Source organism: Alnus glutinosa, chromosome 14 (assembly GCF_958979055.1).
Source record: "Alnus glutinosa chromosome 14, dhAlnGlut1.1, whole genome shotgun sequence".
Lineage (NCBI taxonomy): Eukaryota > Viridiplantae > Streptophyta > Magnoliopsida > Fagales > Betulaceae > Alnus > Alnus glutinosa.
The window spans coordinates 5,350,478-5,372,732 of NC_084899.1; the positions used below are offsets into that span (position 1 = coordinate 5,350,478).

At 35.1% G+C, this 22,255-nt stretch overlaps 4 protein-coding genes across 7 annotated transcripts; all 4 read left to right on the forward strand.

The window, feature by feature from the left end:
* The first annotated feature begins 2,769 nt into the window (after positions 1 to 2,769).
* Positions 2,770 to 4,509, forward strand: LOC133858040 (protein MLN51 homolog). The gene is made up of 2 exons (XM_062293456.1): positions 2,770 to 3,354; positions 4,338 to 4,509. The coding sequence occupies exons 1-2, from the start codon at positions 2,990 to 2,992 to the stop codon at positions 4,507 to 4,509; spliced, it is 537 nt and encodes a 178-aa protein (XP_062149440.1). The 5' UTR covers positions 2,770 to 2,989.
* A 243-nt stretch (positions 4,510 to 4,752) lies between these two features.
* Positions 4,753 to 10,063, forward strand: LOC133858039 (uncharacterized). Of its 4 annotated transcripts, none has more exons than XM_062293451.1 (6): positions 4,753 to 4,881; positions 4,968 to 5,770; positions 7,531 to 7,653; positions 8,787 to 8,869; positions 9,049 to 9,092; positions 9,820 to 10,063. In XM_062293451.1, exons 1-3 carry the CDS (start codon positions 4,781 to 4,783, stop codon positions 7,563 to 7,565), a joined length of 939 nt encoding a protein of 312 aa, XP_062149435.1. In that variant the 5' UTR covers positions 4,753 to 4,780; the 3' UTR covers positions 7,566 to 7,653; positions 8,787 to 8,869; positions 9,049 to 9,092; positions 9,820 to 10,063. The 4 variants fall into 4 exon arrangements, with proteins under 4 accessions (XP_062149435.1, XP_062149438.1, XP_062149437.1 ...); XM_062293454.1 differs by having other exon boundaries at positions 8,787 to 8,842; XM_062293453.1 differs by lacking the exon at positions 9,820 to 10,063 and adding an exon at positions 9,311 to 9,383.
* Positions 10,064 to 11,380: 1,317 nt separating this feature from the next.
* LOC133857594 (protein SODIUM POTASSIUM ROOT DEFECTIVE 2) lies at positions 11,381 to 13,641 on the forward strand. Its single transcript, XM_062292861.1, has 3 exons — positions 11,381 to 12,276; positions 12,357 to 12,432; positions 13,259 to 13,641. Exons 1-3 carry the CDS (start codon positions 12,076 to 12,078, stop codon positions 13,384 to 13,386), a joined length of 405 nt encoding a protein of 134 aa, XP_062148845.1. The 5' UTR covers positions 11,381 to 12,075; the 3' UTR covers positions 13,387 to 13,641.
* Positions 13,642 to 16,024: 2,383 nt separating this feature from the next.
* LOC133857945 (uncharacterized) lies at positions 16,025 to 19,554 on the forward strand. The gene is made up of 2 exons (XM_062293337.1): positions 16,025 to 16,568; positions 19,336 to 19,554. The coding sequence occupies exon 1, from the start codon at positions 16,083 to 16,085 to the stop codon at positions 16,563 to 16,565; it is 483 nt and encodes a 160-aa protein (XP_062149321.1). The 5' UTR covers positions 16,025 to 16,082; the 3' UTR covers positions 16,566 to 16,568; positions 19,336 to 19,554.
* The last annotated feature ends 2,701 nt before the right edge of the window (positions 19,555 to 22,255 follow it).

Sequence of the window (22,255 nt, forward strand, 5' to 3'; positions counted from 1 at the left end):
TTTCTTTTTTTTTTTAAAAAAAAAAAAAGAAAAAAGAAACTATAATTTTTTAGTTTATTTAGTTTTAAATATTTATATTTTTTATTAAGAGTGACACGTATCATCATTTTATTGGCGCTAACATAGCACATAACGGAATCCGTCAAATGTTTTAACGAAATTTGACTCCAGAGGCTAAATTGTTTTTTTGACATATCACATGGACCTATGAATTCACTTTAATACAACATAGAGCGATTTGTAATTTATAACAACTACATTGACTAATTTTGCAATTATCCCTTAAATTAAACCCATTGTCAAACCTATTGGTTTAAATTTTGAATCCAAATTTATTCCAAATTTCTCTAAGAAATTTCAAACTTTGTTAAGCAATGTTACACACACTCTCTGACATAAATTTTTAAAATCACTACTTAATCAAAATTTGAATTTTGATCTTTCACAAATTTACTGATAATTTTAAAAACCGTGTCAATAAATGAGAGTAAAAATGTATGTATCATTATTCAACTTTGTTTTCATTGGGATGTATTAGAAACCTATCAAACCTATTTGATTGCAAATCCAAATGGGTATCATGATAGCTTGAAAAATGATATTTGGAACTCAAAATCGTCAAGATTCTTTAATAAATTCATAATTTGTATGATCAAAGATTCTCCCCTATGAAAGTAAACAAAGAAAAAAGCACATAAAAAATCTTGTACGGTTGAATTGTGAGAATAAGCACACAAGGAGTATAACATCCCAAATCCTAAAACTTGCTCGTTAGTCAAGGAATCACAAGAGATTGTTGTAGTCTAAGCATCTTAAATTAAAGGCATTTGTTTTCCCTTTCATGCATATTGCAAATTAATTTCCATAGTCTAGCCCTTTTCAACGAAATGGATCCTCTCTGGTTAATGTTAAAAGAGGGACAAAATTGTCTCAACATTAAAATTGATTATAAGGATCGATTTGTAATTATTGCTAATCACAATCACTTTTCATTAATTTTTTAACTATAAAAAGTGAAAAGTAATTATGACATATCACATGAACTAATGATGCAATTATCAATTTTTATAACTTGGCCAGTTGTACTTAAATGACTTAGATTTCAAACAAAGCTGCATTTTCCCAGTTTCCGTGCGTTTGAGTTAATTGAAAATGCTTCTAGAAAGCTGCACGTCAAAATTAATTCCATCCCACGTGTTTAATGTTGTTCGATGGAAACCAACGATGCCCCTTGACTCTTGCGGCTCGTTTGATGGGTTGCAAGGCTGCGCCTATGTTACAAAAGGTTTTGTAAGAACATTGGTTGTAATAATTTACATCTCCTCGTGGAATTTCTTTGGGGTTGGCTAGCTTTCGGTTTTTATTTTTTTATTTTTTTATTTATTTTTTGTTAAAGCGTTTTTCAAAAGCTTTCAATTTGGTGATTATAATTGTGTTGTTTTGGATATAAATTTGATACCTTTTCTAATGTGAATTCTGTGATAAAATTAAGAGATTTTCTAAATTTTTTTTAAATGGGGTGTATTTTTCAATTTGTTATGCCTCTTAATATTAAATTTATGTAACTAATATCTACTAATTATGACGTCCTCCATTGTTAATTTTTTCTTGTAACACCCCACTTAAAAAAATAAAAAGAGAGACAAGCAGATAGAATTTTAGTTTACCTCCCACTGTAGCGGCTCTTGAATCTCTGACCTTATTCTATAGAATCTTATCAACGAATAAACTTACGTGCAACCCAAAACTACGGTGACCGAAAGTTTTCTTTTTATGGTTTAAAGGTGATAAACAAGGAAATGATTAATTTAAGTTTAAGCTCAAAGTATTAGGTTTTTTCCCAAATTGTATGTAATGGTCGCACCTCTTCACTATGAAATTCGTGCCTCAATGAGCTTTATATAGATAGGGTGAAACTTGAGTTTTAAAAGGTAAGTCGGCTAAAAATTAAATCTGTATGTTGCCACTTTATTCAACAGAATATTAAGTTCGATTTTTTAGAGTTTCAAGATCTTATATGTCTGATCAATCCGATCAAGCCTCTTGGGTTTTAGTATGGAGGCTTAATCCTCATCTTCGATTGATCGAATAACAATCGAATCTCTCTATAATTTGTATGAGAAACTTCAGTACCACTTCGGTTGATCAAATAACGATCAAACTTGTGATTGAATAACGATCAATTTTTTAGATTTTTATATGGGAAGTTGTCACATTGACTAACTGCGATTGTACATCCATCGAAGTCTTCAAATTTTAAAATTTGGCCTTTTCTTATACCGACGTTTGATATCGGCTATATCATTGTTTTAAGACCTAACCAATTAGAACTTAGATCTCATGCTTTGACATTGAATTTTCCAACGCACTAAAAACCTAACATAGATGATCTTTATAATTTAAAAGGAAAAACAGCTGGCTCCTTGTATGGCCTCCTGCAGTAATTCGGGGCTGAACCAACCCGTACTCCACAAAACACTGAAACAGTATAGTGCACCGTGACCACCGTCACCTGAACAAAGCCCAGCACACAGCAGGATAGGGGACCCATTCCGGATTTTGATGGACCCAGAGAATCATTGCAAATGCTGAGCTGGCAACTACTTTTGGTGCCAAACCGACGTAACAAACAGTCTGAAACAGAGGCCTAAGGGAGGGTCCGAAGTGCATGTCTACGGCGCAGACCTTCATTCTCTCCGGTGAGCAAAAGACAAAACACCGACTGAAACTTTCGCCTACTCCGCTTCCTTCACGTATATGCTGTACACTGTGCACTGTAGCAGAAAATGAAAGAACAAAAATAAAAAGAAAACCAAAATAACTCTCGGAGAGTTTTCAAAACTCTGCGCGAAATGTATCTGTGCGTCTTCAAATTTGCTTTTAACTTATTAGAAATGGAGTCACGAAGTTAGGGTTTGTTGGAAAACTTTTTTGTGTCTGTGGAACGAAGTCCTGGAATCAGGTTTCTTTTTAGAGACTTAGACAATCAATGGCGGTTGTGGAAGAAGTGAGAGTGGAAGAGGCAGAGTACGAGAGCGCTTCGGAGGAGGAGGCGGTGTTGCACTGGACAATGCGGAGAAGAGAAGCGAGCGACGACGACGAAGATAGCGAAGGAGAGGAAGAGAGAGAAAGGTATCGGATGATTGGGATAGGTGGCGACCACGAATCGGACGCTCTAGGTGGAGCACCGGAGGACAGCGTCGAAGTGTCTTATATAGACGAGCTTGCAGAAGAAATGGAAGAAGAGGTCAAGCGTGACGAGCAAGATGGTGAAGGTGGAGTTTCAGAGGTGGTGTTCGGAAAGTATAACATGCACTGCGATAGGTATAGAGGTAGCCGCCGTGGCCAGCGCAGGTACTGTAATTTGTTTTTCTTGAATTTTCATTGATTCTATTGTATTAATATGCGCGCGCGCGTGTGGATCTATGTATTTGTTACATTTGGATGTTACTCTTTCTGTGGTTGATACGGAGTTGATGTTGCTGTTTGTAGGGTTTATAATGCTTTATACTTTGAAGGGATTGGAGTCGGTACAAGTAATTGATCTTTTTGCGTAGTTGATTATTTAGAGTTTCCTTTTCTCTTCATGTCCAATTATATGCATATAATGATGTGATGCGAGGGACTGTTGGTTTCAGAGATGAGAAAGCAATTGATGCCATCTAATTGGAGTAATTGTGATATAATAATGTGTTTCAAGTCTTAAGCTAGATTTATGTATGCGGCAACCTTATTAATATTGTAAATAATACTCCATTATTATATTGTGTGGTAGCTCAATTTTTGCCATTTGTTTATATATGACGCTTTGGTTCTTCAGCCCCCTTTCTTAAATTGATCAAGAGTTGTGATGTAGTTAGCACTGGGTTTTCTCTCATCGAATATGTGATTTTCTGAAATGATAACTTTTGAGGGCAGCCATGTGATTTTCAAGTAAGATGACATGCTTTATGTGAGTTGACCTGTTAAATTTAATGCTTAATAAGACTGTTCCTTTGGCATTACTTTGAGTCGTATGCCTCTTTTCCTGATATAATTGCGGATCCTACATTCTTCACTCATGTAATGTCCGAGTTTTGGGGAACTTATTTGATGGTTAATGTTGATTGCCATCATAATGATAGGAACCACTTGGAAAAAAAACAAGTCAGGGACAGAGACATCAATCTGGTAGGAAGCATTGTGTAAGATACAGGGATGCACATGAAGAAGTGTCTCCATATCTCACATTTTTCTTTTCTAATAAGCTCATCACTTTTTGTTCTTCTTTTTTGGTTGCCAACCACTTTTGCTTCCTTGTGTAATATGTGGCTGAAAAATATTTGTGTTTTGTTCAGGAGTACTCATGGTGGAAGGGATTTGTGGAAATCGGAAGATGAAATAAAGTGGAAACATGACAAGTATGAACAGATGACTCTGCAAGCACACAATAAGGAAGTTATTATTTTCTTGAAATTCCGTCTACATGCTGAATACTGTTTTTCTATTTCCCGATTCTTTATAATTTGAGGTTGAGATTTTAAACACACTCACACAGAGACAAAACATGTGTTGTTTTGTAAATTAAATTGCAATTATGAATATTCCCTGATGACACTTTCTCTGAAAATATTCTCAGGGTAGGTGGATTCCTAAGGGTCCCCATCAAGGATACAGTAAGGATCAAAGCAAAGGCCGCGAGTACATTAAAGCAAACCAGTCTAGGTGCCCCAACAACCTTGTAAATCAAAATGAATTCTTTACTGTAAGGGGGAGAGGGCCTGTAAGGTATAAACCTGATATGAAGAGTAACAATGTGAGAATTGTCAGGGGGAGAGGGCCTGTAAGGTATAGACCTTTTCTGAAGAGTAACGATGCAGTCACTCCAACAATGTACAAAAGGTAAGTTGACAATTCGGAAGTACATAAATTTATATTCAAAGCCATCCTTTGCATTTATAGTATTTTGTTAATTGCTTTTCTTTCAGATCTGGAAAGTCCGTGGGAAGTGCTTCAAATACTAGTTCATCCAAAATATCATCACACACTTCAAGTATACAATCTGATTCACTCGCTGCAAAGAAACATATTTCGGCATTGTCTTTGTGTTCTGCTTCACCTCAGTTTGATGCTGTGAGTTCTTCTAGGCATGAGAAGTCTGGGAAACAGAAAACACATGTACAAGGTGGGAGAATCAATATATTTCAGTTGACTTCTGTACCACTGAAGGATAATAAACAGTTCAAAACATTTCTGCAAGGGAAGACTCTAGCTGTTTCTGTTGACCTGGACAGGCTTTGCATTGAAGATTCCACTCAGCCAGTTGCTGGCAATTATTTGACCAATCTGCCTTTGTGGTCACCAATGGCCCACCCAGGATACACAGCTAAATCTCCCCAGATGAAGGGTCAGAGAAGGGGTTTATCTCTCTTAACAACGAATTCTCATCTGTCAAACCCATCTTCTAACCAAGTTAAAAGAGTTCATCAGCCAGGACGGCCCTCTGTTGCTCGACAAAGGCCTACTGAAGGCATAGTTCAACCTCCTCCAAGGCTTTATACTCAGCAGTTACGTTTGTGTCCTAGGATTGGATCTCAAGCATCATCTACGCATTTGTCACCAGATTCATCTGAAGCATTGAAGTTGGATCCTCTACCAAAATCAGGTAAATCAAGAGTTGCATTAGTTGAAAAAGACAGTGGTGCAGTTCAACCAAATGGAAGAGTTTCCTTCCAATATGATGGGACTCTTGGCAGTCAGAACACTGCTGCCACTCCAGCACTTCTGCCTGGTATATCACTTTCTTTTTCTTTTTTGGCACTGAGAGGAGTATCGAGTTGGCTTCTTATCATTGTAGCAGAAGTTAGAGTTACTAATGTCATGGTGCCTTATTGTATCATCACTACAACTATTTTGGGTGCAAATACCTACTTGATGTGTATTACTACTACTACCGGAAGTAGTTAGCTTATTGTCTGAGTTTTTTATTATGGGAGGATTACTAGTGAGGCTTCGGCTGGGTACCCATAAGTATTGTGGCATTATTCCTCTAACTGCAAATAGTTGTTTTGTTTTGCTTGTCAGTAGCAAGAGCAAACGCCTTAGCAAGTGCAGTTGCTGAAGCACTGGGGGAGAGTGAGAGAGAAGAGAGAGAGAGTCGCCTCTGTGAATGTAGTTACCGTTGGATGGTGGATGTGTTTCTGAAGTTATTATCATGGATTTTCATTCATTTGAGTTTGAATGCTTGAAAATGCAGTTATGCAACCTGGGGGTCTGCATCATGGCAGTCTTGCTGATCCTGCTACTGTTATGACTTTCACTGGATATGTTGGCCAATCCCAAGTTGGAATTGGAAATCCTGAGATGACATGGTATTTTATTTCGTCTTGCCTGTAGATGCATTGAGGCTCTAGGAAGTTCAGGTGGACTTTTGAATAACTAACTTGTTGAGGTCGAGATTTATTTTCACTAGGCAATACTAGTTTGGAAGTTCTGTTACTATATATACTTAATTAACTGAATTACAAGAAGACCATTCGCAGCTGTTCTAGCAGTAATGCGCATGTAAGGGTGGGTGTGGCTGGGAGATTAACGGAAATGAAGATAAAATGTGCATCTGTTTTGGAGGGCAGCTCCTCTTATAAGATACCAATCCTTACTTGTTATGATTAGTGGGTTCTTTCTGGCTGTTGTAATCACTTGTTGATTTGAGTTTATACATCATTTCAAGATTGTGAAAAATAAAAAAATAAAATAAAAGAAGGAATTCCTTTATTTGATGCTAAAGGTATTGTGCTTCTAATGTTACCTCTATCATCAAAGAGAGTCCCTAAATTTACCAGTACATTGTATCAAATATCTCCTATGTCAAGCATCTTGTCGTACTAATGAAAAGGGCGATTTGGCTAAGTAGGATTAGAATAACTTTTTGCAGAACGAAGGGTTGTCCTATGTTTGTTTCATTTGGTGTTGCTCTACATTAAGAAAACGAGTTGGCGGATTGGAAAGATGGCAATATAATTAAATATAAAAAGGAAAATCTTGACAAGCCTAATAATGTTATTTCAGAATAGTGAAAAGTGGAAAATCTTCCCAGGTTTTTAAGTTTCTGTTTTTCATTTTACATCATATTGCCGAGTAATTTTTTCAGTCTCCAGTTAATACGGTTAAATACTTGGAAACGCTGCTCATAGTATATGTTTTTTTTTTTTTTTTGTAAGTACGTAATATATGTTCCTATTTCCTTAGAACACAAATAAAACTAGCTGAAACTTTGAAAACTAGGTTCATTTTAACGGAGTAATGCACATAAATGTTAATGAAAATTTTTATGGTTCAGATTTAGCTTGTTGAAATCAGATCCCTGAGATGATCTCTAGTGACTAATTGAGGATTTGTTAAGTTGAAATGAGTTGCAGAAATCATTTGTGCTTTTTGTTTTTGTACCTTAATGTGTTCATTATTTAGTATTTACCAAAGAAGTGTTCATTTTTTAGGCTTTGTTGTATATGTAAGTATAAGCATCCTAATAATTGAGCGAGTTCTATCCAGGTTACTGGTCTCCACAGGTGCTGCTGGAACTCTAGGTGCTGCATATCGTACTCCCTATGTTACTCTCAATGATGGTTATCGTGCTCATTCCTTGGGACAGTTGTCTCCTGTTGGTGTCTCTAGGTCAGTAATACTGCAGGCTTCCATGTATCCAAGTATTTCAACAGCTAGATTAAAATTTTAATGTAAAATACACACACGTGAGCATATGACCTCTTTCTTTCCTGCTTGAAACTCCTTGAATTACGTTATTGAATATTCACCTATTTTCCTGTAAGAGATTGTCACTTATCTCCACTGTCACAAATTGAAATTCTTTGCTGCACTCACTTTGATTACAATCAAGGATCTACACAATGAGAAACCTGTTGTCGAGGCTTGAATAATTAAAGATAATGAGGGGATAAATTGAGATTTAATAATCTTCGATAAAAAGAAGAAGAAGAAAGACTGCTTAGAGCTTAATTCTGTTTGGCTTGTTGTTTTAATTTGGTTCGTTCAAGTCATGGAAGGGTTTTTAGGCAATTGGTTTCTGTTAAATCACCACTTATCCCAAAAGTTTAACCTGATTGAAAATTGTTAATTTAATCATTTAATTTATATTCCAACACCCCCCCTAACGTGTGGGCTTAAACTCTCCCTTAATTAATGAGACGAATATTTAATTGAAATGGGAGGTGAAGGACGAAGACAAGGTTCGAACTCAGGAATTTTGTTCTGATGCCATGTTAAATCACTACTTATCCCAAAAGCTTAAGCTGATAGAAAATTGTTAATTTAATCATTTAAATTTATAGTCTAACAGTTTCATACAATTAAGTCATAAATTTTCGCTATGCTCTTTCATGCATGATTGTGCATAAAACATTCTTTCCATCTGGCAAATAGGTGCTATTGTTTGCATTGGAATGAGACATTGCTGTTATTATGTTCATAAACTTAAACCATCCTTTTGTTTATGCAACTTGACATGCTGGAGATAAGAATCTTGGCATCTTCAAATATGCCATTTTCTATATTGAGTTTCTTTTACTTTTGCATTCTCTTGAATCTAACTCTTGCATTGTGCGTAACTTATAGGTTCTTTTAATTTGTCAATAAAATTTTGTGGCCTGCTGTTATTTATTTATTTATTTTGGTGATATCAGTAGTGCTTTATTTTTCTGAAGCACCCTTCCCTATCTTACTGAACAACTTCTGTTGATATCTCTTATTTATATTTGATGTAGAACCTGATCTGTTAGTTTTTTGTGCAGAAATATAGCAGGTACAGACAAACCTAGTAATGGCAATAGGCCTCCAGATAGAAGTGGTCAGTTTCGATATGTTTTTGTTTTGGGTATGCACAAAATGCTTCTTGGATTGTCTGTCATTGTATTCTCTTGGTTGACATTGGAAATTTTAACTGCAGAACTTTTCAGTAAAGAATTTGTGTTTGTGTATGTGCGTGTGTGCACCTCTCTCTGAGCATGTTGACATATGTGTTGCAACCCCTTATTTTTTGTATCCATGACACAGATATTCACAGATGAACTTTAACCAGGAAGTGAATATATAATCAGGTGAGTATGGTGTTGATTTTTGCAAATTTAATTTTGGGTTGATCGACTTCTGTAAATTTCCAAGATCTTACAATTTATGATATGTCAAACCTTCTTAGGTGAGAGTTTTTGTTCTAAGGTTGTCTGTGTGATCCTTTTAGAGGTAATTTATACGTGTTAAACCGTTGAGCTGTGTAGAAAGCATGGTCTAATAAATTTGGATTCTACTTTTTTTCTAGGGTTAGGATTTGAAGGAAGGTGGGAGGTATACTCACACCAATCGGACGTGTCTTTGGGACTGGATTTTAAAAAAGGGAACTGTTTTATGCTAAATGTGGTATAACTCTGTTTCCCTGCAAATATCACGGTTCAAATTTTGAGTGGTAGTTCTGCATCAACTTCGCCAATCAAAACAATGCACATTCTTTTCACAATTGCAAAGATTTAATTTCTTTAGATTTATTAGAATTATAGATTTGACATGGCTCAACATCAGTGCATGCACACCTCAACATGTTCTTTTGCACCGTCTACATTTGAAGAAACTATATCAATTTGGATGCTTGGTCACACATGATAAGGGGGCTTCATTATTTGAAAGCTGTTATTAGCCGAGTCAACTCTTGGTTGCTGGATTTTGGATTTTTATGAACTTTTCAATTGCAAAGTTTTCATATTTTTCCCTTATAGACTCAAATACTGCTCCATATGCCTAAATCTGTATTGTTTTAATGTTTTGTTCATGCAGCTATACAAGAAATGCCTACACCATGATGTAGTTAAAATAGCAGAACCATGGTTGAATTGGCGAGCAATTTCAGCTTCATAGATGGCAATTCCTCTGATTAATGTTCCCTGTGCAGCGAATATGGATTTAAAACCCTATAATCCTTTTGAAAGATATATAGAAAAAGAACCAAACGTACAGTTCTCACTTCTTGAAAATTTGAAATGGTCTTAAAACTTTCTGATGCTGTCGCCGCATAAATATCTTTTGGTGCTTAAGATTTAAACTTGTGCATGAAAATGGCTTAATTGTGTTTGTGATTTTGTGGGATTGCAGCCAATCTATTATGCAATCACTTTTATTATATATATATATATATAAAAAAAAAGCATTGATCGGTTGCTTTGGCTCTTACAAAAATTGTACTGAATTCTCTACTGAACGAGTGTCTGGCTGTCTTCATTATTTTATCAACCTGGCATCGTGGTACATTAATTCAATAAACATGCTTGCGAAGCATCATGCGCTATTGTCTGTTTGCTTTCAGTGCGCAAGTCTTCTGGGGACTGAACAAGCAAAGACGCGGGCACCGACGGGCCAACATACAGTGCCTCTCTAGAGAATGAATGATATTTTGTGGTTAAAATGAATGTTATCGCAATGAATTAGGTCATGTGCCCTTAATTTAAATATTCTCCTTTGGAAAAAAAGAAGAAAAAGTTATATATATATATATAGAAATGTGGAGCCAGCCAAATAGTGTATTCCATGATATTAGAGGAGGATCCTACTCCCTAGCAAAGAGAACAGGAGTTCATTTGTCTCTAATCAGCACCTTCCCTGTTTCTCTTTTGGTGGATCTATCTGGGGGACTACCAATTACAGCTTGCCACACGTTGTTGTCATCACTGTCGTTTTCTACCAAATCTGAAGTGCTCCATGCACTATGAGTAATGTAGTGTAGTGTAGTGTAGTACAGTTGGCCATGAACAAAAAACCCGAGAGGAGCTGCCCCCTTCACCTTTTTGGCCGAGTCATTCACATTATTATTCAAATGGACACCCACATGAGACTCTTGCATTAATCCAACTTTTATTGTTGCAGAGCCAATGTCATGTGACCCATCCGTGCCTAACATGACTTCACTGCTGCCTTTTCAAACATTCGTCTCCTTCTTCCCTTAGAAGTTAGAAGGAAGGAACCATCATCACATGGACCAACCTGTAGAAGAAATACCCATTAATTAACAGAATCATTCAATCATCTAATAATTCAATAACACTTGTACGCTCATGGCCTTCAATAATTCAAACCCTCCTGCCCCATTGCCACTTTTATATTCAAGGCAAGGACACAATATGTCAACTGCCTCTATTCTCTTCCTGTTTTCAATTATCATTCTATCCATTTCTCCACTCCAAAGGTTACTTAAGGATACTATTCTAACTCACAGGGTTTAAACGGTTGAGAAAAGTTCTACCAAATGTTTGATTATTTCTACGTTGGGTTACCAAATATTCCTTATTTCTCATCTTTTCTTCTTAACCTTTTCTCATGCTCATTCATCCAAATTCCAATCTCATCTTTAAATATTCTTTTCCTCAATCTTGGGCTTACCCATCACCACATGTCATAAAGTTCAGTGTTATCCCTTTCCTCCATCGGAGACCATCACTCCCTTTTCTTGCTCTCTTCACCTCTTTTCTTATCAAATAGGCTTTCGTTGCTTTAAATGCATTTTGGGCTTCTTCAATCAGCAGAGCAGTCACATGAGAGACACACTTGTACTCAACTGCTAATCTCACATGAAGTTCCTCCTCTAGAGCTTTTGTAGCATGTATGGTAGAATTGTCTTCTCTCTTTTTGCAGTTCATCACATGACCAAATCTAGTTGAAGTGATCACGGTTAAGAGTGGCTTTTTTGGGTTATACTGACTCCCCCCCCCCCAAAAAAAAAAAACCCGTCTACATTTCTTGACCAATTGATTATATTATTATTATATATAGTGACTAGTGGTCTTGGCTGTTTTTCTTCTTCGTAGACTTCATTGGGCTCTGTTCTACTTTTGTCTTCCCCAATGAATATTTGACCTTTTGGCTCCTCTCTCTCTCTCTCTATCCACCCATATATGAATATTCTTTTCATATTGGTCTGCCTTGAGCTTCACATCACTGAAGTAGTTGGTTAATTAGTTGGGAAGATTTTGATTTCTTATGTGGGGAGATTCCGTTTAGCTTCAGATTTGTCTCAGTGAGTGAGATCACTTCTAGTTGAAAATGGGGAAGCTAAGCCTGGGCAGGGTGTTAGACTGTTTTTGTCTTTCTTCTTGCTCAAGCTCCTGCTTCTGCATGAACTCCATGGAAAACCAAGATGAGTTTGAGAAAAGGCCATTGATTGCAAGTGATAGAGGCCAGTTACTGAGATTGAAAGATGTTGTTACTGGAAACCAGACCCTGGCTTTTCAATTGAAGCCCAAGGTAAGAAAAATCAGTTTTTGATAATATCCAAATATGGCAGAGCAATTTATTCATTTTTGGTCTGTTGATGAACTATGCAGATGGTGACGCTAAGGGTGTCCATGCACTGCAATGGCTGTGCAAGAAAAGTGGAGAAACATATCTCAAAGATGGAAGGTATGTAAATGGTAATTTTTTTTTTTTTTTATTTTTTTTCATTTCCATAAGATTAGCTATCAAACTTTTATTGAAACTATACTGTTAATTTCTTTGACAACATTTAATCATGTTATATTTTAAAAACTTGTTAATACATTGCTCCTTAATTAGCTCTCTTTCTTTCCCTTCCTTTTTGGACTAATGGACCTAAAGGTGAATGAAATTGATGCCCAAAGATGAACCAACTGGTATATGTCTAAAAAAGAAATATCAATCCGGTGAATAGGTTTTGTGTGTTTGTGTTTTGCAGTTTTTGACTGTGGGTAAAAACCCCATCAAATCATGGAAGCATATGAAAAGCACATTTAAATGCACAAAATGAGAGTGCTATTCTTCCCCATGTTAACCTTAATTTGGGGTGTGTGTATTTATAATAAAAGAGAAAACTATAATTTGTAATGTTCATTCTAAACTTTAGAAAGTTGCAACGTGGGGTTCTAATCTATCAACCCCTTTCAGTTACCCATCTGTAAATTTTTTTTGTTAAATCTTATATGGAAGTAGCAAAAATGACAAGAATACTACTTCATCGAGTAATTTTTTTTTTTTTTTTTTTTAAAAAAATTAAATTAAATTAATAAGGGCATAATTACACTTTTTTAAATTTTAAAAGAGTATAATTAAAGTATTGGAAATATTACAAAATGGCATGGTAGTTAATTAAAGGGAGTAATTGTAGTTATCCTACTAATTATAAATTAAAACGACCTTGCATGTTAATTTTTTTGCCTTAAAATTAAAACTGATAATTAATTTCTTTCTTCCTTGATCTCCTCAAAAACAGGAGTGACCTCGTACAAAGTAGACTTGGAAAGCAAGACGGTGGTTGTTATCGGAGACATTCTTCCTTTCGAAGTGCTGGAGAGTGTGTCCAAGGTTAAAAATGCAGAGCTTTGGAATTCTCCATCTTGATGGACAACATTGTCCACCCCCACCAAATTCTCATTCCACTCCCCATAACACAAAACGACGTTAAAACAAATGCTATGCATATGTATCTTTTTATATATATAGCTATCATCCATGCATATCCACTATATAATCCACATGTCAATCTCCCATTTGTGGTCTTCTTCTACAGACGGGGAGAGGCCGGGGAATGTGAGGTCCATCCATGTACGCCTGAATATATGATAATTAATAGAAAAATGTTATTTGTATATCTCTCATATATAGCTAGTCTCATGCATGCATGCACATTATTTCATGTGTATATATGCATGTCGATCTAAACACTTTTTTAAATAAAAAAAATATATTAACAAACCGAATCCTCCTTAATAAGATTTGCTTAGATTAATTGTATTCTTAACATGGCTTTGTTTGAAGTATTCTCAATTCTTCTAACGTAGTCTTATTCAGTCTGTCTTTGAAAATGTGTTGTGGTAATACTGTAGGGTTATAGTTCGAATTTAGACACTCTTTGCTTTGACATGTACAGCTAGCTTTGGACACGTTGAGACACAATCATCCATCGCACTTCTTTATCAGCACAACTATGCATATTTCAAATGAAACAGGTAATCCAAATCATAGATTGAATCAACTTGTCCTGCTGGCTGCGGGCAGATGATCAGCTGTGTGTGTGCCCTCTACAGCAAACAAAATAATCATCGTAATTCGTAAATGTTACCCCAAAATCCTGAATGGAATAAAAAATAATTATAATTATAATAATGATAAATCCTGAATGGAAGAAAGCTGAATAATTAAGGAGCAAATTAATTGCTATCAACATGGGGTTGTACGTGGGGCGGCTGCCACTGGCCCATGAACTATAATGGACGTCCTTTTCTGCATTATGCCGATACCCAACAAAATTTAGAGCTCATGCTCAATGGAATTAAAAACACCGAAATTTCCCCTTTTGTTACCGTGGACAATAATAAATAATACAAAATTAAAAAAAGAGACGTAGAGAAAATTAAAATACAAATTTATGTGGTTCGACAATGTGCCTTCATCTACAATAATGCGACTATATTTTAGTATATAATTTAGGGTTATAGCATATCATACTTATAAGAAGATTCTAATTGTACGGACGTATTCTCTCCGTTACGTTTGCTTTGTTCCGCTCTAATAATTGGCCTCTATACTAGCATCGATCTCGTATTACCTTTTATGCCTGAAAGAGTATGAGCTACTTGTTCTAACCTCTCCGAATTGCTACATGAAAAATCAATATGAAAAATGAGAGAAGTACCGGGGGAGATCATGCCAAACAATGATTCTTGTAAACCAGTATTCATGAGTTGCTTTATTTCTTGTCATCCAGGTTAATTTTAAGGCTGTTTGTTACAGCTGCAAAGAGAGGAACAAGCCAGTTTCTAAGGCTTTTTAGTACCAAAGGATATACATGGTTTAAGGATGAGCTTAATCCAGTCACTAGTCAGTAACTTCAAGTTGCGAGAAACAATGTAAGTTAAGGCCTTGAGGGGCCATGGTGATCACTATTGCCAAAAAAATCATGGGAATATATGACAATTAAAAATTGAGTGTTCCATTATTTCTGTAGCTATGCTACATGTTAGAATATTTGATCAGATTTGAATACGTTCAATTGATTCTAGATTTGATTGTAATCTCCTACTTTTTGGGTAATCAGATTTGATTGTATTCAAATCTGATTTGATATTATTTCTACAAACTATTTTGTATTCTCTTCACCCGTCACAATTTTTTTATTTATATAAATAGAGACCATTTGTATTATAAATAATCGAGAAATAAGAGCAAAATGAAGCTATTTTTTTTACTATTTTATAGTGGTGGATGCAAGTATTTAACTCCAAACTGCCCGTAAAATTATTTGTCACAATTTTCTCTTTTTGTAGATCGAGATCAATCTTTTTTTTTTTTTTTTTTTTAATTCTTTTTAATTGATAAATTACACAAGCATGCCTCCGATAAAACATAAACTCAAGACTTCACTCTCCATCTTACTACAAAAGAAAAGAGGTACCTTTTGAGCTAAAGGTATTGGTGGAGATCGTTGATGCATATGGTGGATATATAACTCCTCTTGAGTAGAAATGGGGAAATTAAATGTGTTTAATTAAGATGATTTGATCGAACATGGACACACAGAATTATAATATGACTGTATTAAATATAACTTGTGACTGAATGAAGTCAAATGAAAAGAATCAAAACGGTGGCAAGAGGCCTAAAATAATATGGATTAAATTAATGCTAAGAAATACAATAAACAAAGAAAGAAAAAGAGAAAGCACATCACATGTGAGTTTTGTCAAGATTTGATTTAATTGAACTGAGTTTATATTATAAATACTTATTTTAAAACGGTGATTTTTTTTTATTTTTTATTTTGAAGATAATATTATTAAATGGATACAATGGATTTTAATCCCAGTCTCCAACGGCGCCTTTGTGACGACCGTCGCAAACCGTGGATTACTGTCGTTTTGTATGACTAGACTAACGACGGAATGAGCTCTCTCGCAAACGTCGTCGTTTAATCTTCGTTTCCAGTCCACCCTTCAGAGTCGTCTCCAAGTTGCCACCACATACATAAACACATCCAGAGAGGAAAGAAGCATTAAAAAAAAAAAAAAAACACCCCCAACAAAAGAGAAAATTGCACCATGACCCCAAAATCCTCCATTTTCTTCGTCTCCATCCTCGTCCTTATCCTCTTCCTCTTACCCCTCTCTTCCCAAAAGCCCGACCAGAACCGGACACCGAAACCAAACCCGTCGGCGGTCCACACGGAGCTCACGAACTACGGGTTTCCAATCGGCCTCTTACCCTCCACCGTTCAGGGATACTCCATAAACAAAACCTCCGGCGAGTTCTTGGTCGACATCGGCGGCGCGTGCAAAGTCACTCTTCCACCGGACAACTACCTGGCCACGTACTCTAAGAGGATTACCGGAAAGATCGTGTCGGGTCGGATTGCCGAGATCAACGGGATTCGTGTTCGGGCCTTCTTCCAGTGGTGGTCCATTACCGGGATACGGTCCAGCGGCGAGGACTTGGTGTTCGAGGTCGGGATGGTCACCGCCAAGTACCCCTCGAAGAACTTCGACGAAAGCCCCGCTTGCGAGGGCAAGCACTCGGCTTCGTGAGAGGTTTGGGTCTTTTTCAAATTCAATTCGATTCGCTTCGGTCTTGTTAGGGTTTTGGTTTGGGCGAGGAATTCGAGAGGAAAGTTTGTGTTCTTTGTCGCATTGATAGACGTTTTGGTGCTAATTAGATTGTTCATGGCTTACGTTTGAAGCATTTGGATTAAATTATTGAATTATCTCTGAAATTTCATGAATTATTGATTTTCTTTTTCTTTTTGTTTGAAAATGGAATCGAATTTGTGCTCTATACCTCGATTATTCCTGAATTTTACAGGATTATTCTGTGTAGCATGAATAAATAATTGCAATATGTTTTAGTTTTACTTTTAAATTTTAATATGAATCTGTTTGTTTGGTCATGGATTTATTATTTGTCTTTAGAGTCACTGGCTCCAATGTGTTCTTTTCCTGAGCACCACCCAAATTGCAAATAATGACATATCCGGAAAGTTCCCTAATTTGTCACTGTGCTTGAGGGCTAAGAAGTGTTTGGTAATTGTACTTTTTACGAGTGGTTACTGGTTAGCTTGGGAACTAGTTCTGGTGAACCTGGAAGCTATACGCTTGTTTGACAAACTATTCCCAATTCTCCCTCTTTTTCTTTTTACTTCTCTTAAAAAAAAAAAAAATCAAAAACATTTTAACTTTTTTACACTTTTTATATCACATCAATCATATTTTATTACTATTCAAATAAAAAAATTGACTACAAATTTATTTATTTTTTACTTTTCTATAAAACATTCTCAAATTTTATATCACATCAATCACTTCTTACTATACAACACACAAATATTCCACAACACAATTACTTACCAAATAAACTCATATGAAACTGCCTAATAGTTTGGATTTAGTGGGTTTTTGGATATTCACCATTCTATATTATTCTTAAACTCATGGTCTGGTGGTGATTTAATATTATTATTGCTGACTTGATACATTTTTAAGCCTTTTGATTCGTGATTGCCTTTTTTCTGTACTCAGTGGCTTTAGTATAATTTACTCATTTTGATTTAAACCAATGCTACTCTTCACACTCATTTCATATCTGCTGATGTTGACGTGACGTGTTTTAAGCAGCTTTTCATGTTAGCTACTTAAAAAAAATAAAAATAAAAGTCATTTAAAATATGACATGTCAGCCGGTGTAAAATGAGTGTGATAAATATGTGTGAAAAATTGCATCTCTTTAATTTGTCCTGTCCTTGTCCTCCTTGCTCGCCAGCACAAACCTGAAGGAAAGGAAACTGGTATAATATACAAACAAAGGAGCCCCCAATCACCACAAGCAATCAACATTTTACAATGACAAAGAATGGTTTTAGACAGTGATAGACAGATTTATTTAGGCCTTTTAGATAGATTTGATACGATTAGGGTGTGGGATATTCTTCCTTTGTTGTTGTTGTTGTTGTTGTTGTTGTGTGTGTGTGTTCCTTTATGCTGATAAAGTATATTACTTACATTTGAATATAGTACAATACCATTTCTGGCCATACTATTTGTCATTTAGGTTTTTGTTTGCTTTTTGTTGTGAGGATCTTTTATTATCTTTTTACTTGATTATGCAATTCTAGACCTTTTTCTTATCTCTGTTTTCTTCTGGTATTTTTATATCATGTTCATTCTCAACTTTCCTTTTTGGTGTTCCTTTTTATCTTATTTTTGGAAAAACTTTTGTTGCTTGGAAACATCTGCAAAAGGGTCTACCAATCTTAATTTTCAGTGTCATGATAACATTTCCACACAACTAATGTAATTTCACAGCTTGGGGATTTGATGAGCTACCCCAACGACCCATTTAATAAGTATATTAAGAATAAATATAACATAATTTTTATTTTTTATTTTTTAAAAAAAAGGGTAAAAAACTACCTCATGAGCTAGAAGACCTGCTAATTTCATTACTGACTCCACCAATGTGGACTCCTTGAAAAAGATAATAAATAATGGAAAGTATACATGATTTTGTTTCTTGGATGCCGGAAGCAATCGTGTAAGCATTTGAATTTTAACTTCTGTGAATTTCCATAATTTTCCGAAGGCCTATGTAGTTTGCCATTGAGAGTTAAGATTGCCTATTACTTGGATTATAATTTGAAATCTTACTTCACATATTAAAGCTTCGGTTAGAGATTAAAAAACATTCATTCCACTTTGTATATGCTGTTGGTAGGGATACTTAATCTTGTTCTCTTATTTTCTCTAGTTGGTTATGGAGAGAGTGGTTGGGTGCACTTTTACTTTTAGGTAGCCAATTCGTAGAAAGTTTGATTGTTTTTTTTTTTTCTAATTGAAATTTCAATGTTGGTGACTAAGATTTTAGGCCCATGTGTTTACTTACTGTTTATGCTTGCGGTTATTACCAAGCACATTGTTTATAGGCTTGGTTTTGGATCAAGATAACCTTTTTTATTATTATTACCATTATTATTATTATTATCTTTAGAGCCTTTTCTTAGGCCCACAAGTCATTGTCCATACTTTTAAAACGAACAGCTCATTGTTTTGCCTTGATTTTGCTTCACCTTCAAGCTATCTTCTTCATGTTAATTAAAAATTAGATGAATTATTCTCATTCTCTGTATTCAACTGTTAAGCATTTTATCACACCATATTTTTTTTTTGTATTTACAATGCATAAAGTAGGTTGTTTGACTTTTGAATAACAGCTAACTAGTTGACTTCATGACAGTCGAGCTTTTGAGTAACATCTTTTTGTGGATCAACTGGCAACAGACTACTAATTGGTTTCCCTCCTCTGCAGGGCATCTATTCGCTGCTTATTGGACTAGTTTATGTGATAAATGTTCCCTCCTCTAGGGCTGAAAGTACTTACGGAATCAAAGTAAACTGTTAGCTGATTGTATCTAAATTAGGGTAATATGCCCCGCTTTGTATCCGCACTCATCTCACTTTTTCTTGGTAACGAATCAGACGGTTTTCCCTTTCTCTTTAATTTATAATTATACTTTTTTAATTGCTATTATTCCTTATGGCTACCAAATTTGCGACATGAAGCTAGATTACCGTTAGTTTTGAATTTTGATTGCTTCTTTTTTCTTTTCTTTTCTTTTCTTTTCTTTTTTTCTTTTTTTTTGGGGGGGGTTTTACATATCCTAAAGTAAGGCAGAGAAACTTTATGAGTCAATTGAATGTTCACTTTAGAATTTTAGGGGGAAACTCTCTCTCTCTCTCTCTCTCTCTCTCTACGTGCACTTTGCTTGTGCTGTTAGATACTTAGATCGTTAGGGCTTGAAAATAGAAAGCAGTGGATTTTGACGAAAAGGAAAGGAAAAATGTATTCCAGCTATAAATAGCAGTACGCACGTTCCGATTGGTCCCTTCCTGGCATCGATTAGTGTGTAAAAATAGAAGCTACACTATCATGTCTCAATCATGCATTAAAAAAAGTGATTGATTGAGCAATTAACTATGGATAATAGTAAATATTGGTACGATAGTTGTTCATAGCAGGAGAATGATTGAAGGCTGTCTTCGTCACTTGCACTAAATCACGCTTTTACCTAAAGGAAAATGCTAGATATAATTAATACTGACTTGACATTTTTAATTAATTATTATTATTGACTTTAATATGTATCTTTATTGTATTTTAATTTAACCCGATAGTTTTAAAAGTAACTTAAAGATATGGAGAAGTGAAAGTGTGTGTAACATTATTTTTAATTTTCTTTTGATGGATAGCCAAGCAACCTTAAAAATAAAAATAAAAAATAAAAAATCAGACAATTTAACAAAGAGAGAATTCCAATCACATTTGGCATAAATGTTGCATGATATAAAACCAGCTAGCTTTACAGAAAAATATTTATTCCTTGTAGCATCAAACTTTGTTCCTGCCCTTCAAAAAAAAAAATATTCTCTTAAGATCAATTTGGATGTTGCTATTGGAAATGATCCCTCTTCGATGGCAGCTGTGTGTATGCTCAAGCTGGGCAGCAGTTAAACCTTTGCCAAATGGGTTGTTTCTTCCTTTTTCTTTGGAAGGAGTGCTGGTGATTCTCTTCCTCTTCTTCATCTATGACTTGATAGCTGATTCGCCCCTGTAATTTTCCTCTCTTCTTCTTTCATTTTCATCCATAGAAAAAATGAGATTTTTTTTTCTTTTTTTGTTCTTTTGTAATTGTAAGAAAAAGAGAAGAGGATGAGACCAAAACAAGAATTCTTAAATCTAGCATAAAAGAAACAAGAAACAATTAAATTGGAGACATGCAAGTGGCCTTAGTGATCATTATTTATCATTGTCTTCAGAAGCATCAGATGACCATTGTTGGTTTGTGTTTCTCTTCATTGCATCCAGAAAAGTCAAATGCATAAATCATTGAAGATTTGAAGTGGTTCAAATTTTATTTGCCAATTGAAAAATATCACAGGCCGGCAAATCATGCCTATTTTGTGGAAAGTTTTTAAGTACAAATAAGTATTGTCCATTATCTGGCTTATACCTCATCATTTATGGACAACACTTTAGTGATAGATATTTTGAGTTACAGATAGCTACAATTTGTTTGAGTTATAACTTTATAGAGATAAGATAATATCATTTAGGGACAACACTTTATTGATAGATATTTTGAGTTACGGATAGCTACAATTTGTTTGAGTTATAACTTTATAGAGATAAGATAATAACAAGATTACAAGAACTTGATAACAAAGAGATATGATATGTTTACAACTTTTGTACAATTCTAACAATTTTTTTTTTTTTTTTAAATCAATCATTGGATATGTAGGATTCACATATAGAAAAACAGATATAATACTTATTTTCAAAAAAGGTTGTACAAGAGTTATACAAAATTTGTAAACGTATCATATCTCGATACACAAATATCTTGAATTTAATGCTCCGATTGACATTATCTTGGATTGGAACATGTTAGACATTCATCCCTAATCATCTTCTACACGTCTCTATAAAACCGAGTTTCAAATCTACCATTGGATTTATGTAATGCAATGTAGGTCGTACAAATCTAATGGTAAATTTGAAAATGAGATAGATAGAGAATGAATTTGTATCATTTTTCATTATTGATTAAAACATTTTTAGAAGCCTCACCAAAGTTTATTAGCCAAAATAGCTACAAACTACTTTTCTCTATTTTAAGCACCCCAGCAGCATCATCATTTTAGCTATCCCCTATTACTATTCCCTTTAAATAATCAAAATAATATTCAAGTTTTTCATCAAACCATTAAAAAAAAAAAAAAAAAACTTAAAAGGGAGAGTGAGAAAACAAATTTAATGATATTTTAATCGTTTCGGTAGGATCCAGATCTGGGACTTGGGGTTTGATTCTCGTGGCAGAAGAGTCAGACTAGTGATCGTATACCTCTAAATAAATAATATTCTGCTCGAGCCCGGCCAGTTTGAATCAAGTGAACGAAACCCGAAAGTGGACCAATAAAGGGCTTTGAACTCAATAATGGCAATACATGTTCTCCCCTCTGAAAGCTTTTCTATATTTGTGTTTCCGCGTGGTGCTGTGAGAAAAGTTGTGGGCATGCATTGCATTCATGTTTTTAGGTGGTGGGTGAAAAAATACCCCATTTTTTGCCCTACAATCACCGTGAGGTGAAAGCAGGAACACCACTCAATTTAAGCTACGCTCATAAAGCTGCAGCCTCACAAGCGTATTCTCGCTGTCATGATCAGA

What these genes read in the sequence shown, in the direction of transcription:
- LOC133858040 (XM_062293456.1), top strand. Translation starts at nt 2,990, where the DNA reads ATGGCGGTTGTGGAAGAAGTGAGAGTGGAAGAGGCAGAGTACGAGAGC. An exon ending in AGCCGCCGTGGCCAGCGCAG is followed by an intron (nt 3,355 to 4,337) that starts GTACTGTAATTT and finishes TGTTTTGTTCAG; the next exon opens with GAGTACTCATGGTGGAAGGG.
- LOC133858039 (XM_062293451.1), top strand. Translation starts at nt 4,781, where the DNA reads ATGAAGAGTAACAATGTGAGAATTGTCAGGGGGAGAGGGCCTGTAAGG. An exon ending in ACTCCAACAATGTACAAAAG is followed by an intron (nt 4,882 to 4,967) that starts GTAAGTTGACAA and finishes CTTTTCTTTCAG; the next exon opens with ATCTGGAAAGTCCGTGGGAA. An exon ending in CACTCCAGCACTTCTGCCTG is followed by an intron (nt 5,771 to 7,530) that starts GTATATCACTTT and finishes AGTTCTATCCAG; the next exon opens with GTTACTGGTCTCCACAGGTG.
- LOC133857594 (XM_062292861.1), top strand. Translation starts at nt 12,076, where the DNA reads ATGGGGAAGCTAAGCCTGGGCAGGGTGTTAGACTGTTTTTGTCTTTCT. An exon ending in CTTTTCAATTGAAGCCCAAG is followed by an intron (nt 12,277 to 12,356) that starts GTAAGAAAAATC and finishes TGAACTATGCAG; the next exon opens with ATGGTGACGCTAAGGGTGTC. An exon ending in ACATATCTCAAAGATGGAAG is followed by an intron (nt 12,433 to 13,258) that starts GTATGTAAATGG and finishes CCTCAAAAACAG; the next exon opens with GAGTGACCTCGTACAAAGTA.
- LOC133857945 (XM_062293337.1), top strand. Translation starts at nt 16,083, where the DNA reads ATGACCCCAAAATCCTCCATTTTCTTCGTCTCCATCCTCGTCCTTATC.